This window comes from Eptatretus burgeri, chromosome 8, assembly GCF_056783735.1.
Source record: "Eptatretus burgeri isolate ZD-2024b chromosome 8, Ebu_testis_v1, whole genome shotgun sequence".
NCBI classification, from domain to species: domain Eukaryota; kingdom Metazoa; phylum Chordata; class Myxini; order Myxiniformes; family Myxinidae; genus Eptatretus; species Eptatretus burgeri.
Window position 1 is genome coordinate 67,134,635 of NC_140968.1, and position 15,000 is coordinate 67,149,634.

General features: G+C 43.6%; 1 protein-coding gene across 3 annotated transcripts in view; it reads right to left on the reverse strand.

Moving 5' to 3' along the window:
• Positions 1 to 9,869, reverse strand: part of LOC147021943 (uncharacterized) — a 250,567-nt gene extending 240,698 nt beyond the window's left edge. For all 3 annotated transcript variants that reach the window (XM_085892407.1, XM_085892408.1, XM_085892410.1), the window contains exon 1: positions 8,910 to 9,869. In XM_085892407.1, coding sequence (XP_085748533.1) covers positions 8,910 to 9,445 — 536 coding nt within the window. In that variant the 5' untranslated portion in view covers positions 9,446 to 9,869. The remainder of the gene's footprint in view (positions 1 to 8,909) is intronic.
• Positions 9,870 to 15,000: the final 5,131 nt, after the last annotated feature.

Genomic DNA, 15,000 nt, shown 5'->3' on the forward strand with positions numbered 1-15,000 from the left:
TCTTAATAGTTGTTGAGGAACTCTGGGAAGGGTTTGAAACAGCGTTAGCACTTACCGTGTGCAAGTCTTCTTGAGTTGTTTTATACAACTACTTGGGCTAGAGGAGTGTGGGAGGGGTCAATCACATATATCTATATATGTATATATTGTTGTGATCATGGGTACCGAGACACCAGCTTGCACTCAGGGGGATTAATCCCCGGTTGTTCTCGGAAGAGCCGGACCTGGGGCCACCGCACACAACGTTATGGTACCGTGGGTTGTTTTAAAACCACGAACGCCACCCAGTCAACCACGAGTTATAGTGTCTGCCGTCTAATTATTCCGTTTAACTCAAGGTCACATGGTTACGTGAACGGGGAACGTGCCATCGGCAAAGCACCAATATTGCCTGATTAGATTTTAATTAGGGCAGCCGAGCGTTTTAACCGCTGGTGCGTGCCGACGATTTTTTGGTCAAATCTGTGGTAATTACCTCCGAGTCTATCTTGGTTCAAACAATGCTAGACCAATAGAAGGAAAGGACAAACACGGAAAGGTTGGAAATCGACAAATAATTTATTAACAAATAAATAAATAAATAAATAAGTAAATAAATAAAAAGAACTTTTTATTTGCTGAGGTAAATAAAGAATGAATTTCAAAGCAAAATCAATCAAAATGTCAGGAAAGAAACAAAGAGCAGAAGCTTAATGTGGTTGATTTACTTACAGCGAAACACAGACAAGGGTACCCAGCGGATCATTCAGTGGGAGGGGAGGGGAAGAAAATCATCTCGCTAACCAGAAAGTCATCCATGAAGCTAAAACGTTCTGAAATGCGTGCGTGCATGTCACGTCCGTCGCCAGCACCCAGCTTTGTCGTACAGCCTCTCGCGGGGCAGCCTTGAACGCCAGTCCACACGCTCGCTTGCCGAAGCTCTGGGCAGAACGAACCGTAAAACGAACAGAACGAACCTACATGGATGAGTTGGGTAGCTGACGAGAACAAACCGATTTGATTTTGGTTAAGGTCCAGATGCAGATCCGGCCCATCAGTGGGATACAAAACATAAATTGTTCAGCCTGGTGGAGGTATGAACCCTACCGAGTACCGTTCTAGTTTAGTTGGCTTTGAAGTCTTATGAAGAGCAACAATTTTTATAAAGTCAAAGGAGGAATTAAGTAATGTTTCCAAAGAGAGGTACAAATAACTTCGTTTGAATAAACTACCAGATCTTGTAATGGTTGGCCAACCATTACAAAGCGTAGTTTACAAAGGAATGTATTATGGCTTATAGTCATTATGAACGCATAGAAGGAGGATAATTAGACTGGTTCATGTCAGGGAAGCAGCATTCACAGGTGAGATAGGAATAGATAACAAAACGAAAGTCGTCAGCCAAATTGAACTTGGGGAGAAGTCCAGATTTATTAAAATAAGAACAAATGTTGTTCATCAAGGCTCGATAATGATGTGCCTGTGGTGGCTCGGCAGACGTTTGTCAACCTCAGTATCGTTGGGTAAGGAAAAGGACACCGAGATGAAAATTGTCTCAGATCCATAGCAAAGTGAATCTTGCATTAGCTTGTGAGCAAAGAAAGAGCACAAAATGTCTCGGCATAACGCATGATAATTTCCAGACAGCATCTAGTCTTTGAGATTAGCTTCAAAGTATCCTTTTGCCTAACAGAAATCAGTTGATTGTACATTAGGAGAAAGGCCCACGAGTTTGAGTGACCTCTGAAATGGCTATAGTGCAGAGATATTAAGGAGCTTTTATTTTTATTTTTAGATAGGTTGGACCAAAGCCTGGTTCTCTCAAAGTTGGCAGACATAGATGTGGCTGCAGACAAGGTGTATTTGAGGCACAAAGTACCTCTGGCAATAATCTGCTCAGATAATTGGTCCATAAGCATTTTGTACGAATCGGCAGTTACTCGTTTTTGTCGTCATTTGTTAGCAATTAGAACACCCTGTGTGTGAAATGGTCCACTTTCGCAACGTTTGGCAATTCCATTGCAATAAAAACATGATCTGTTCAGTGATGATCATAGTCTGCCTTCGTGGCACGTAACCGATGCATGCCGGTGTGTCTTCATTATCAGTTGCAAAATATTAGAAGACATTAGCAAAGCAGAAAGCAAACCTTCATCGCGTCATCAAGACACAACACAGTAAAAATATGGCACTCTTAAAAAAAAAAAATCCATGAACATTCCAGTTCTTGTCTTCCATCTCCAAACATTCCATTTTTATAGCTTCAAATATAGCCAAGCACCATCGAGATTCAACCTCAAACCCCTCCCCAAGCAAGTCCTTCATTCCAACTCTCAATTTATGCTGTAGTTCTCCAAACACAAATTCTCCAGTTTGGAACCCTTCGTGCTCTAGATTCGAGTCGCATAGAACGGTTTCCCTCGTTCCCATGTCCCATTGCCCATATCATCGGTGTCACAGCTCCCGGCCCTCGAGCTGTCCAGCCCGCCCAAGTAACTGGCGCCAGCAACGTAGGGCGCACTAACAACGGGTTATTTATAATCACCACGGGCTGGCCATATCGGCCAAATGGTGGTAAAAAGTCCAAGAAGAGATACACTTTCAAAGAAAGGGGTTGTAAAGTTTGTAAATGTAAAAGAATTAATGAACATAACTGAAAAAGAAAGAAGAAATGCAGCATTTCTGTTCTGGGGATTTTTTTTTGGGGGGGGGGAGGTGGGTTGTGGGGGGATTAAGTAACAGACTGAATAGGAAGAAAACGTGAATGAATCACTGATTGAGTAGATGTAGGTGAGAAAATTAAGTAATGGGAACATGAATGAGTGTGTGAATGAATGAATAACTGATGATCAGTAAGTGAGTGAGAAATTGAGTGTGAGGAGTGAGCAGTCAGACCCTGATGTTACATTAAAACTCTGAGCAAAATGGTTGGGGAATTTTTCTCACTCCAACTGCTCTACCTCCGAGAGTATAACACAATGCGTCTGTCAAAGCTTTACCTGTCCAAATTGTATGCCCCCATCGGAATGCTCTGCCGTATAATTTTGGTCCTTGATGTCGCACAGGCTTGCAGGTATATCATCAGTTGACTGCCCCACATACAGTACCTAAAGAAGGTCAACACCCTCTTTCAAAATTTTCACTTTTGTTGCCTTGTAACATGAAATTAAATTACATTAAATCAGGCTTTTTCCACCTTTATTTACACAAAGTAGCCCACAACTTCCAAGTGAAAAACAAATTGTACAGATTTTAAAAAATATATTTAAAAAATAATAAAACTAGAATAGCTTGGTTGGATAAGTGTCCATCCCCCTCATAATTGCAATTGCAAATTAGCTCAGGTGTAACTAATCACCTTCAAAATCATACACCAAGTTACCTGGCCTCCACCTGTGTTAAATTGTAGTGATTCTGATTATTTCAGAATAAAATCAGCAGTTCATGCAGGTTTCACCTGCTGGGTAGTACATTTCACAGCATAGACTCAACCATGAGAACCAAGGATCTTTCAAAATACATCCAGATTAAAGTTGTGGAAAGGCATTGATCAGGGTATGGGTATAAAAAATATTTCATATGCCTTGAATATCCCTTGGAGCACAGTCAAGACAATCATTAAGAAGTGGAGGGCGTATGGTACCACGAAGACCCTGCCAAGATCAGGCCATCCCTCCAAACTGAATGATCAAGCAAGGAGGAGACTGATCAGAAAGGCCACCAAGAGGCCAATTGCAACTTTGAAAGAGCGACATGCCTTTATGGTAAAAACTGGTCACTGTATGCATGTGACAACAATATCCCAAGCACTCAACAAGTCTTGTCTGTATGGCAGGGTGGCAAGAAGGAAGCCATTACTCAAAATAACCCACCTTGAGTCCTATTTGAGGAATGCAAAAAACCACTCCGGAGATGCTGAAGCCATGTGGAAAAAAGTTTTGTGGTCTGATGAAACCAAGGTGGAACTTTTTGGCCTGAATGCGAAACGTTAGATTTGGCACAAACCCAACACAGCACATCACCCAAAGAACACCATCCTGACTAAATAATTGTGGTGGCAGCATCATGTTATGGGGATGTTTCTCATCAGCATGGACTGGGGCACTTGTCAGGATAAAACGGAAAATGGATGGAGAAAAATACAGAAAAATCCTCGAGGAAAACATGCCGCCCTCTGCAAAAAAGCTGAAATTGGGACGGAAGTTCACTTTTCAACATGACAACGACCTGAAGCGAAGAGCCAATTCTACACTGGAGTGCCGAAGGAACAAAAATATAAATGTCTTTGAGTGGTCCAGTCAGAGCCCCGACCTAAATCTCATCGAAAATCTGTGGCATGACTTCAAGATCGCTGTTCATCAATGCTCCCCACACAACTTGACTGAACTTGAACAGTTTTGTACAGAAGAATGGGCAAATATTGCCCAAGCAAGGTCTGCAAAGTTGGTAGAGACCTATCACAACAGACTCACAGCTGTAATTGCTGTCAAAGGTGCTTCCACTAAGTTTTAACTCAGTGGGGAGGACACTTATCCAACCAAGATATCCTAGTTTTATTATTTTAAAATATATATTTTTTTAATTTGTACAATTTGTTTTTCACTTAGAAGTTGTGGGCTACTTTGTGTAAATAAAGGTGGAAAAAGCCTGATTTAATGTAATTTAATTTCATGTTACAAGGCAACAAAAGTGAAAATTTTGAAAGGGGATGTAGACTTTCAATCGGCACTGTACACCCTCACGGTGCTGCGATTGACTCTGACTAAGCTTTCATTCAGCAAAGAACTCATTTCATACACATTTATAGACGAAGTCCTCCTACTTACAGTATTTAAATATACAGTATGGTATAAAAGTTTGAGTCCACTTAAATCAATGCTAAGTTTTTTTGCACCATGATTTGAAAAGCATTTTTCACAACATTGAAGACACTAGAAAATACCACCCATTGCTTCGTTGACATGAACACTAAAGGGGTGAGGGAGAAAAAGAGGAGGAAAGAGGGAGAGAGCGAAAGAGGGAAGGGGGGGGAGAGAGCAGGGAGAGAGGAGAGGGGAGCTAGGAGGGGTGGGGGGAGGGAAGACAGTGTGAGGTGAGAGGAAAGGAAGGCAGACATGCATTCGGGCGTTACCACCCGGATGCGTCGAGAAACAAACACAGCCTGGACACCTCTGGAGCCAAGCTTGCTGGAGACAAACACCACTTTGACACATCTGGACACAAACTCCGGTCCAGACATAAACACCGCCCGGACACGTCCGGAGACAAGCACCATCCAGTCAGAACCACCGTCCAGATATGTGGAGAGAGAGAGAGAGAGAGAGAGAGAGAGAGAGAGAGAGAGAGAGAGAGAGAGAGAGAGAGAGAGAGAGAGAGAGAGAGAGAGAGAGAGAGAGAGAGAGAGAGAGAGAGAGAGAGAGAGAGAGAGAGAGAGAGAGAGAGATGGGGGGGGGGAGAGAGCGGGGAGAGAGGAGAGGGGAGATAGGAGGGGTGGGGGAAGGGAAGACAGTGTGAGGTGAGAGGAAAGGAAGGCAGACATGCATTCGGGCGTTACTTACCACCGGACGCGTCCAGAGACAAACACAGCCTGGACACCTCTGGAGCCAAGCTTACTAGAGACAAACACCACTTTGACACATCTGGACACAAACTCCGGTCCAGACATAAACACCGCCTGGACACAAGCACCATCCAGTTAGAACCACCGTCCAGATATGTGGAGAGAGAGAGAGAGAGATGTTTTATGAACAACACACACGCACGCACGCACGCACGCACGCACGCACGCACGCACGCACACACGCACGCACACACACACACACACACACACACACGCACGCACACACACACACACACACACACACACACACGGCTGATATCGGCAACAACCCAAAAACCACGAGTAGCTTTCACTGAAAAATAATGTTGCAGTTATATAGACATTTCAGGGATATGTTCCCAAACATGAATCTTTATAAACAGCTGTGTGTGACAGGTGGAAAAAAATTGGCTCGGTAATTTAGAAAATACGTTAATATGGCAAACGGCTCGAAAATTCGGTGTTATTTCACAACTCACTCAGGGTGATGGAGCATGAACAACTTGCTCAGGGCGACGGAGCACAAACCACTCGCTCAGGGTGACGGAGCACGAACCACTTGATCATGGTGACAGAGCATGAAACACTCACTCAAGGAGACAGAGTGCAAAACACTCGCTAAGGGTGATTGTGCACGAAAAACTCGCTCAGGGTGACGGAGCACGAAACACTCACTCAGGGTGACGGAGCATGAACCACTCGCTTAGGATGGCAGAGCACGAACCACCCACTCAGGGTGACTGAGCACGAACCACTCGCTCATGGTGACTGAGCACGAAACACTTCCTCAGGGTGATGGAGTATGAACCACTCGCTCAGGACAATGGAGCACGAACCACTTCCTCATGGTGACAGAGTATGAACCACTCACTCAGGGTGACGGAGCATGAAACATTAACTCAGCGTGACAGAGTGCGAAACACTTGCTTAGGGTGATGGAGCACGAAACCCATGGCTTGGGGAACATTTGTGTGAAGTTTCCCCACCTTCTGTCCAGCCGCTCTGGAGAACAAGATTTTTCTTTTTCATCAGTTTTAGGGTAAATCCAATATGGCTGTGAAACCATGCAACCTATGACATCATGTGTGTGAACCTTTTGTTCCTCATGGATAGGCCATCATATGTGTAAAGTTTTGCCTGATTTGTTCAGCCGTGTCAAAGAAGGTTTTTAAAGGTTCTTTTTAAAATAAACATATGGCTGATGAACCACGTGACTGACGACATCATCAATGTTTTTTTCTGTGGACCAATTTATCCTTAGATGACCCTCAAAAAGTTTCATACAAATCGGATGTAGCATTTTATATATGCAATTATGACATCATAACAAAGGCATCTCTGTTCTGTTCTTGTGTATGGTAGCTTGGCTGCCAGGTAGCTTTCATTTTTTGGAAGCCCAGCTGTGCTGCTGATGTTGTGCCCCTCTTTCAGTGCACTGGTACTCATTTCACCAACCTCTGGAGGATGATAAGCTGAGGCAACCCCACCTGGTGTTAATTCAGCGGCCAACAGGGCTTGAACTCAGGACCCTGAGATCCCAAGCCAGCCACCCAAACCAGAAAGCCAACACCAGGCTCACAAAGGCACCTACGACATCATAAAAAAACTAGGAGGGCACTTGGTAGAGTGCATACCTCCGCCATGCAATGCCTGATCCACGAGAACATATTGGGCCCAATACATTTTTATGATATCATGCAATATATGCTGATATCATGCAATATATATATATATATATATATATATATATATATATATATATATATATATATATATATATATATATATATATATCTCTCAATGCTGAAGAATCACTTTTGAAGTTAAATAATTCTTGTATCCAGATTCGGATTCAGATGTTCACCAAAACTGAATCAATTCTTCATTGTTACACATCAAACATGTCCACCAAGTTTCGGCTGAATCCGTCCACAAATTTTTTGAGATATTGTGCTATATATTGGTTTTGCTCCATCTCTCACTGGTGAAGAATCACTTTTAAAAATTCGAGTAGCCGGATCCGGATCCGGATCTTCATCAAAATCAGTTCATCCTTGTCAAACACCCAACCTGTCCAAAAAATTTCATCCGTATCCATCCACAACTGTTTGAGATATCCTGCACGCAAACAAACAAACAGACACAAACAAATAAACAAACAGACCAACAGACAGAAAGGGGTGAAAACATAACCTCCATCACCTTAGATGGCAGAGGTAAATATCACAATTATTTCCCATGAGTAGTACTTGCCATGCACCAAATTTCATTATTTTTTTCCATGGCGTGGTAACGGAGATACAGAGGTCCAGGCTGAACAGTTTACGTTTTATAACCCACTGATGGGCTGAACTGAACCAAAATTTATTCCGCTTGTTCTTGTCACCTTGTGGCATGTGCTGACCTCAAAAATAGTTGGTTGTATTCAAAGAGCTGATATGAAAATCTTGTTCAATTTTCATGCAATTGCATGAAAATTGACAATTTTAGAAATCTCATCCTTTGTTGACCTCAAAAATAGTTGGTCGTTGAATTCAGTAACCTGATATGTAAATAATCTTCAAATTTCAAGTTAATAGAATGAAAATTGAGAATTTTAGAAATGTAGCCAATGTTGATCTTTTCGTCTATGTTGACCTCAAAAATAATAGGTAGTTCAATTCAGCGACCTGATATGATACTAAGGCCTAAGTCGCATTTGCTCTACGGCGAGGATACGGCGGACGTACGCCCTCTGAATTGACAGAAACGTGCGGCGGCCGCAGAGTTTCTGCGGTGGCATCAGAGTGGCCCTATGCCGTTTGGCTTTCTTTTACAGGCTGTAGGGGTCGCCGTGGAATTATAACGCGGAGTTATAACTTTTTTCATTTCTATGTTCACCGTAGCAATTCGACAAGCCACAAAAAAAAAACTGGTAAAAAAAAAAAAAATAAACCCACTCGTTACCGTCCGTCTGGCCACACGTTCGCCTTCGGGCCCCCTTAAGGTCACCGTGCAACATCAAATCAAAGACCGTACGGCACCCCCACGTTTTCGGTCTCCACAATTTATAAATACACCGTGCGGCTACCCGAAAAATAAAAACATATGTGACTGCTACATTGTGTGACCGTGGAAATACTGCGGCCGCCGTATAATTGCTAATGGCCGTAGATTTTGGAGACCCCACGGCCGCCGTGGCAAATGTTGCTTAGGCCTTAGGCCTCACTAGTGGTCTGTGTATCACCGTCAATGGACTTTCCAATATGAGAGTTTTTAACGAGTGAAACAGTTTTGTTTACTGCAATAACAGGTAAAGTGGTCTCTGGAAGGGAGACGTCTCTGTCCTCACCGGCAAGTAGGGTAAACTTGTTGGTCGTAGGTACCGGGGTCCGGGTCCATTCCGGATAAGCCTTGGAGAGTGACGTCAGTCACAACCGCAGGAACATTACCGACAGATTCCTTGTTTGTAAATGCTGCCTTCTTCTGGGTTAAACGACCATCAGGTAAAGTCTTTCCCATCTTTGATGAAACGACGGTGAAACCATCCCAAACATTCGTTTTGCTGTTTAGACTATCGGGCTGGGAGGCCTGGGCCTTATTACCGGACACGGGATTCGATTCCTTCACAGTCGAGGAAGAAGAAGAAGAAGAAGAAGAAGAAGACATCTCCTTGTTCACGATGTTTGTTTCATCGTTTGACGAAGTCGCCTTTGGGCAAGATCGTTTCAAGTGTCCGAAATTACCACATTCGAAACATTTCAGGGTGTCAGTGGTTACGTAGACTTGGTAATCATGATTATCAATTTTGAGTTTTAAAACGATGTTCAAGGTTCTTTCAGTGTTAGAGGGAGGAAGTACCATATGAGCTTGTCTCCGAAAAGACATCACAAGCTTCGGCCGATCGTCCTGGCTACGTCAAGGTAACAAAATGATCTGAGAAACCACAGAACCATAACGAGATAGTTCAGAGATCAGCGTCTGATTCTTCAGGAAAGGAGGATCGTTCGAGATAATGACCTTCACGGCAGGTGTGTCGAGGGGGGAGACTCACACGAAATGTCCGTCATCTGTTGATCGCCCAGTCGATACGATTTCATGAACCAGTTCTGTCTCAGACACGAAGATAACCACACGATTGTTCATTCGTGAGGCTGCACGAACTTTGTCAGTACCGACCATGTTTCCCGTAGCGATAACGAGATCCTCGACGCTGACGTCGTCGGGCGGGACGCAGACGACACCATGTTTTCTTGTTAATGCTTCAAACGCCGAATAACGGGAATACGAAGTCATGTTTAGAAGGGGGAGGAGCGGTGATTGCTCTCGTGCAGTAATTAAATATGAGCCGAGACAGGTTTCCAAAGGAAATAAACACAGCTACAGTGAGGAACAAAACGATCAGTTGAAGGGCCGGGATGGGCTGCCAACTAAAAGCTATCCACAAGAAGCTGTGGGCTCTTTCTCTCTCTCTCTCCATCTCGGGGAAAAGGTATGCGAGGAGAAAACAGGGGGATGGGGAGGGGAGGGAAGAGGAGGGGAGGAGATGAATCGAAGGGAAAACCGCAAAATAACAAGGACGGATGGGTGGGATGGGGTGGGGTTACGACGGCACGAGGGAAGGCTGAAGCGCGAGGTCCCTCGAAGAGGGGAGGGTGGGGGCACAAATAACGATGCGTAGAAGGAAACAAAGGAAGGGAGGTGAAAAACCAGGGCAGACCACACAGCCGCCATGACACTCCACTCGACTCACCAACAGCCAGCAGGGGGCGAGAGAGAGACAGAGAGACAGAGAGACAGAGAGACAGAGAGACAGAGAGACAGAGAGACAGAGAGACAGAGAGACAGAGAGAGAGAGAGAGAGAGAACTTTGTAGAATCGCCTTTGGCAGCAATTACAGCTTCGAGTCTTCTTGGGTATGTCTGCATCAGCTTTGCACATCTGGATTTGGGGATTTTCTTCCATTCTTCCTTGCAGATTTGCTCAAGCTCTGTCAAGTTGGATGGGGAGTGTCGGTGAACAGCAATCATCAAGTCTTTCCACAGATTCTCAATGGCATTCAAGTCTGGGCTTTAGCTGGGCCACTCAAGAACTTTCACGTTCTTGTTGTGAAGCCATTCCAGTGTTGCTTTGGCTGTATGCTTGGGGTCATTGTCCTGTTGGAACGTAAATCTTCACCACAGTCTGAGGTCTTTTGCACTCTGAAGCAGGTTCTCCTCATGGATTTGCCTGTATTTGGCTCCAATTATTGTTCTCTCTATCCTTACAAGTATCCCAGTCCCTGCTGCTAAAAAAGCATCCCAATAGCATAATGCTGCCACCACCATGTTTTATGGTAGGAATGGTGTTAGATGGGTGATGAGCTGTGCTCAGTTTCCACCAGATGTAGCACTTTGCGTTCAGGCCAAAGATTTCTTTAATTTTCATGTCATCAGACTGCAGAATCTTTTGCCTCATGCTATGCGTCTTTCACGTGCCTTTTTGCAAACTCCAGGCATGCTGTCACGTGCCTTTTTCTCTGGAGTGGCTTCTGTCTGATCACTCTCCCATAAAGCCTCGGTTGTGAAGTACTGCATAGATTGTTGTCCTTCTGGCAGGTTCTTCAATCTCAGCCAAGGAACTCTGTCGTTCTGTCAGAGTGGTCATTGGGTTCTTGGTCACCTCCCTAACCAAGCTCCTTCTTGCCCGGATGCTCAGTTTGGTCGGACGGCCAGCTTGAGGAAGAGTCTGGGTCGTTCCATATTCTTTCCATTTCCTAATGATGGAGGTCACTGTGCTCTTGGGAACTTTCAACACTCCACAAATTGTTTTATAGCCTTCCCCAGATTATGCCTTCTCACAATTATATGTTGGAGTTCTACAGACAGTTCCTTGGACTTAATGGTAAAATTTCTGTTCTGACATGCACCGTCAACTGTGGGACCTTATTTAGAAACGGTGTGTTTCTTTCTAAATCATGTCCAATGAACTGAATTGGTCACAGGTGAATTCCAATCAAGTTGTAGAGACATCTCAAGGATGATCAAAGGAAATTGGATGCACCCCAGCTCAATTTGGAGCGTCATAACAAAGGGGTTGAATACTTATTGATGCAAGACATTTCAGCTTTTCATTTTTTTATTAATTTGTAAAAAATTCTAAAAACATGTTTTCACTTCGTCATTATGGGATATTTTGTGCAGATCGGTGACAAAAAATTAAATTTTAATCCATTTTTAACTCAGGCTAAAACACAACAAAATGTGACAAAACTCGAGGGGTGTGAATACTTCCTGAAGGCACTGTGCATTGGAAACCGTTCAACGGAGGAATTTGAAACTTTACCGCATGTTCCATGACCATTTGATATTGCGCATATTACTTCGATGACGCACGCCCCCTCAGAACGTACATGGCGAATTAAACAAAGCCTAATGACCAGAGACAATGTCACTTCCTTGCATTAGAAATTAGAATAATTGTGATTGCTTCAGCCTTTATTGTGCTCGCTGATGAAAAAAAGCAAAGAAGTTCAATTTGGCGTTTTAACGATCTCCCGATTCATCGTTTATCGATCTATTCTGGAGTCTTCATCGGCCTTGGTAGTTATGAAAACACTCGAACGATAATGAAATATACTTTGTAAAGGCGAATGGATGTACTCTATAGAAGATTTTTCAAATTATTACACAGACGGGTCGATAGATGCATTTACAAATTTGCCGCCAGAAGAGTTTGCCCACACCAAGTCCTCAAGGCTGCATGGGGTAAGTATTCTGTGAATACCATCTTGTGAGATGTGTGTCACTTTTAGGGAGAGATAAAGATATCCAACCCATCCTAATGTTTGTTTCTAAAACCGCCATCCCCTTTAACTTACATATTTGGTAATTTACCCTTTGTAATCCATCATTTATGTACTTTTAATCGTCCATTAAACCTGGACACGGCAGTTTTGGCGGGAAAACAGAAAGGCTCCATCAGCTGGTTTATTTACCTCAGGGTTGTTGGAGTGACAGGTGGTGAGGGGTCACTCTGTCCCCAGACTGGGCTCCAGCCCAGTAGTGAACTAGAGTGAAGGGGTGAAGCACGTCAAGGGTTTGGGTGGGGGTATGAGGAGTTTCCCAGACCAAATGCCATGGAAGTCTGCGCCATGCTTGTCAGGCTGTCCTGCTGCACCACATCCCCACTGAGCCAGCCAAACCTCTCCTTCTCCGCATGTCTGTGTGTTCTCAAGCGCCCGGGATGGCGCTCTGAGTGAAACTATGAAGGGACGCCATCTGCATCTTTACCAGCTTTATCACGCTGGCCACGGCTCAGGTATTTCTTGTCTTGTGCCTCGATCTAATCTAATACCTATCTCCTGTGGCATGACTGATGGACTCAGATACGCCATAGGATAATTAAGAAATCCCATTCATTCATTCGTTTGAGATCATGGGTGCATACTGTATGTATGATAGTGGGTAAGGGGTTCTATTTATGATGGTTGGTTGCATCATTTATTTTTGTACATTGCTTCTTTTGTAAATTCCTCCCAATTTCCTTTCTTTTAAATACACATATAAACCTGACTTGGTCTCTTGAGTGAATTATGGTAGTTGTGGTTCTCTTAAGGTGGTCAATTAACACTCAGAGGGTAATAAGTCGCGGCGATCATTGCTGCACCCCCGGATCGTGTCGTGTGTCATGCTCGCTTAGCCTCATTGGCATAAGACATGCACGGCTCATCGGCGTGACACTCGGTGGATTTGGACTTCCAATTCGCAGGGTATTGCAGCTTTCAGACACTTGATCTGGCGAGGAAGACCCCAAAGCAATCAACCATCGTGGTCATGTTTAAACGACTTGTCGGACTCATTCCAGGCAACCAGAGGACCGACGATCATTACAATATCATTCATTGTGTTTATTTCAGTACAAGCAAATACAACCTGTCGCTTTACTGATGGGAATATGTTTAGATGATTTTTCACTGTCAAATAGCATGACTACAGGACAGGTTATTTTTGTAGGCAGTCAGTTTTTAAAAAGGTATCAACAAAGATACACAAATATTAATATAACTGAGGTTGTTTGTTTGTTTGTTTATACCGTATGCAGCCTGTGGCTGCTTGGCTGCATCATTTTTTGGAGGCACAGCTGTGCTGCTGATGCAATGCCCCTGTTACCAGTGCACTGGTACTCATTTTGCCAACTCAAAAGGATGACAGGCTGAGTCAACCCTACCTGATGTTACTTCAACAGCCCAACAAGGGTTTGAATTCAAGAACCCTAAGATCTTAAGCGAGCCACCATAACCGTTAAAGCAACAATAGGCCTGTAACTTAGGTGTAATTTCCCCATCCTTGAAGTGAGGGGGGAGGTGAGGGTTAGGGGAAGGAGGATAAATTAATTTTGCACCCATGACCTGCCCACGGGTACCATGAGCATGGATGCAAATTTTAAGGGCAATTGGCGGAGTAGCTTTCAATTCTATAATGTTCAGTAACACATACATACATACATACATACATACATACATCAGAAAAAAAACGGTTTTTAAAATTAAAAAACATGTGGGGAGGGAATCTCCCCAAAACAGTCAAACAAGGAAGGGAGGAATGACAAGGAAGGACAAGGTAGGAATGACACCACAATCCTATATGGATTGCCATCACGACATTTTTCTATCTCAATCCCACAACAAATAAAATACACAATTACATCAACACACACAATGCAAACATAGAACTACCTCTCACATAGACATCTTCGTACAGTTGTTACTATTGCTACCTTTAACAAAAATAGGACCGTGTGTCTTGAAGTTCACCTGAATCAGGAGCAACAGTCGCTCAAACCCCCTGCACACCCCCTTTGACCCAATTTTTTTTTTTTTAATGTGGTCAACAAACTTTGGGAAATCACAGGTGATTAAAGTTGTGGCAAAGATTCATCGAAGTAGTGTGTGTAGTTTTGGAGAAGAGAGCAAATAGTTTTAGAGAAGAGAGCAAATTTGGTGGGTCAAACATCCCCCCCCCCCCGGAAACATCATTCTAATGAGCGCAGATTTTGATGCGGTCAATACACCTTCGTTTGGAATCGGATATGACGCTTGTGGCCAAGTTTCATAAAAATCGTGTGTTTGGTTCAAGCGATAATGACTGAAATGTTTATGGACTCACTCACTCACTCACCCACCCACTCACGTACGGACACTGCTCGATCACAAAAGCTCACACAAAATGTCAAAATATGTCGTGATGGCGATCCGCAAGAGGGTTGTGGTGTTGTATTGTGGTGTCATTCCTACCTTGTTATTCCTTGTCATTCCTTCATACCTTGTTTGGTTGTTTTTTGGCGATTCCATTCCCAGCATGTTTTTTTCATTTAGAAAAGAAATTCTGACATGTAAATATGGAAACCTTTGTGCGGATAGTAACTACACTCTGAGATGGCATGATGTTGAGAAATCTCCAAGA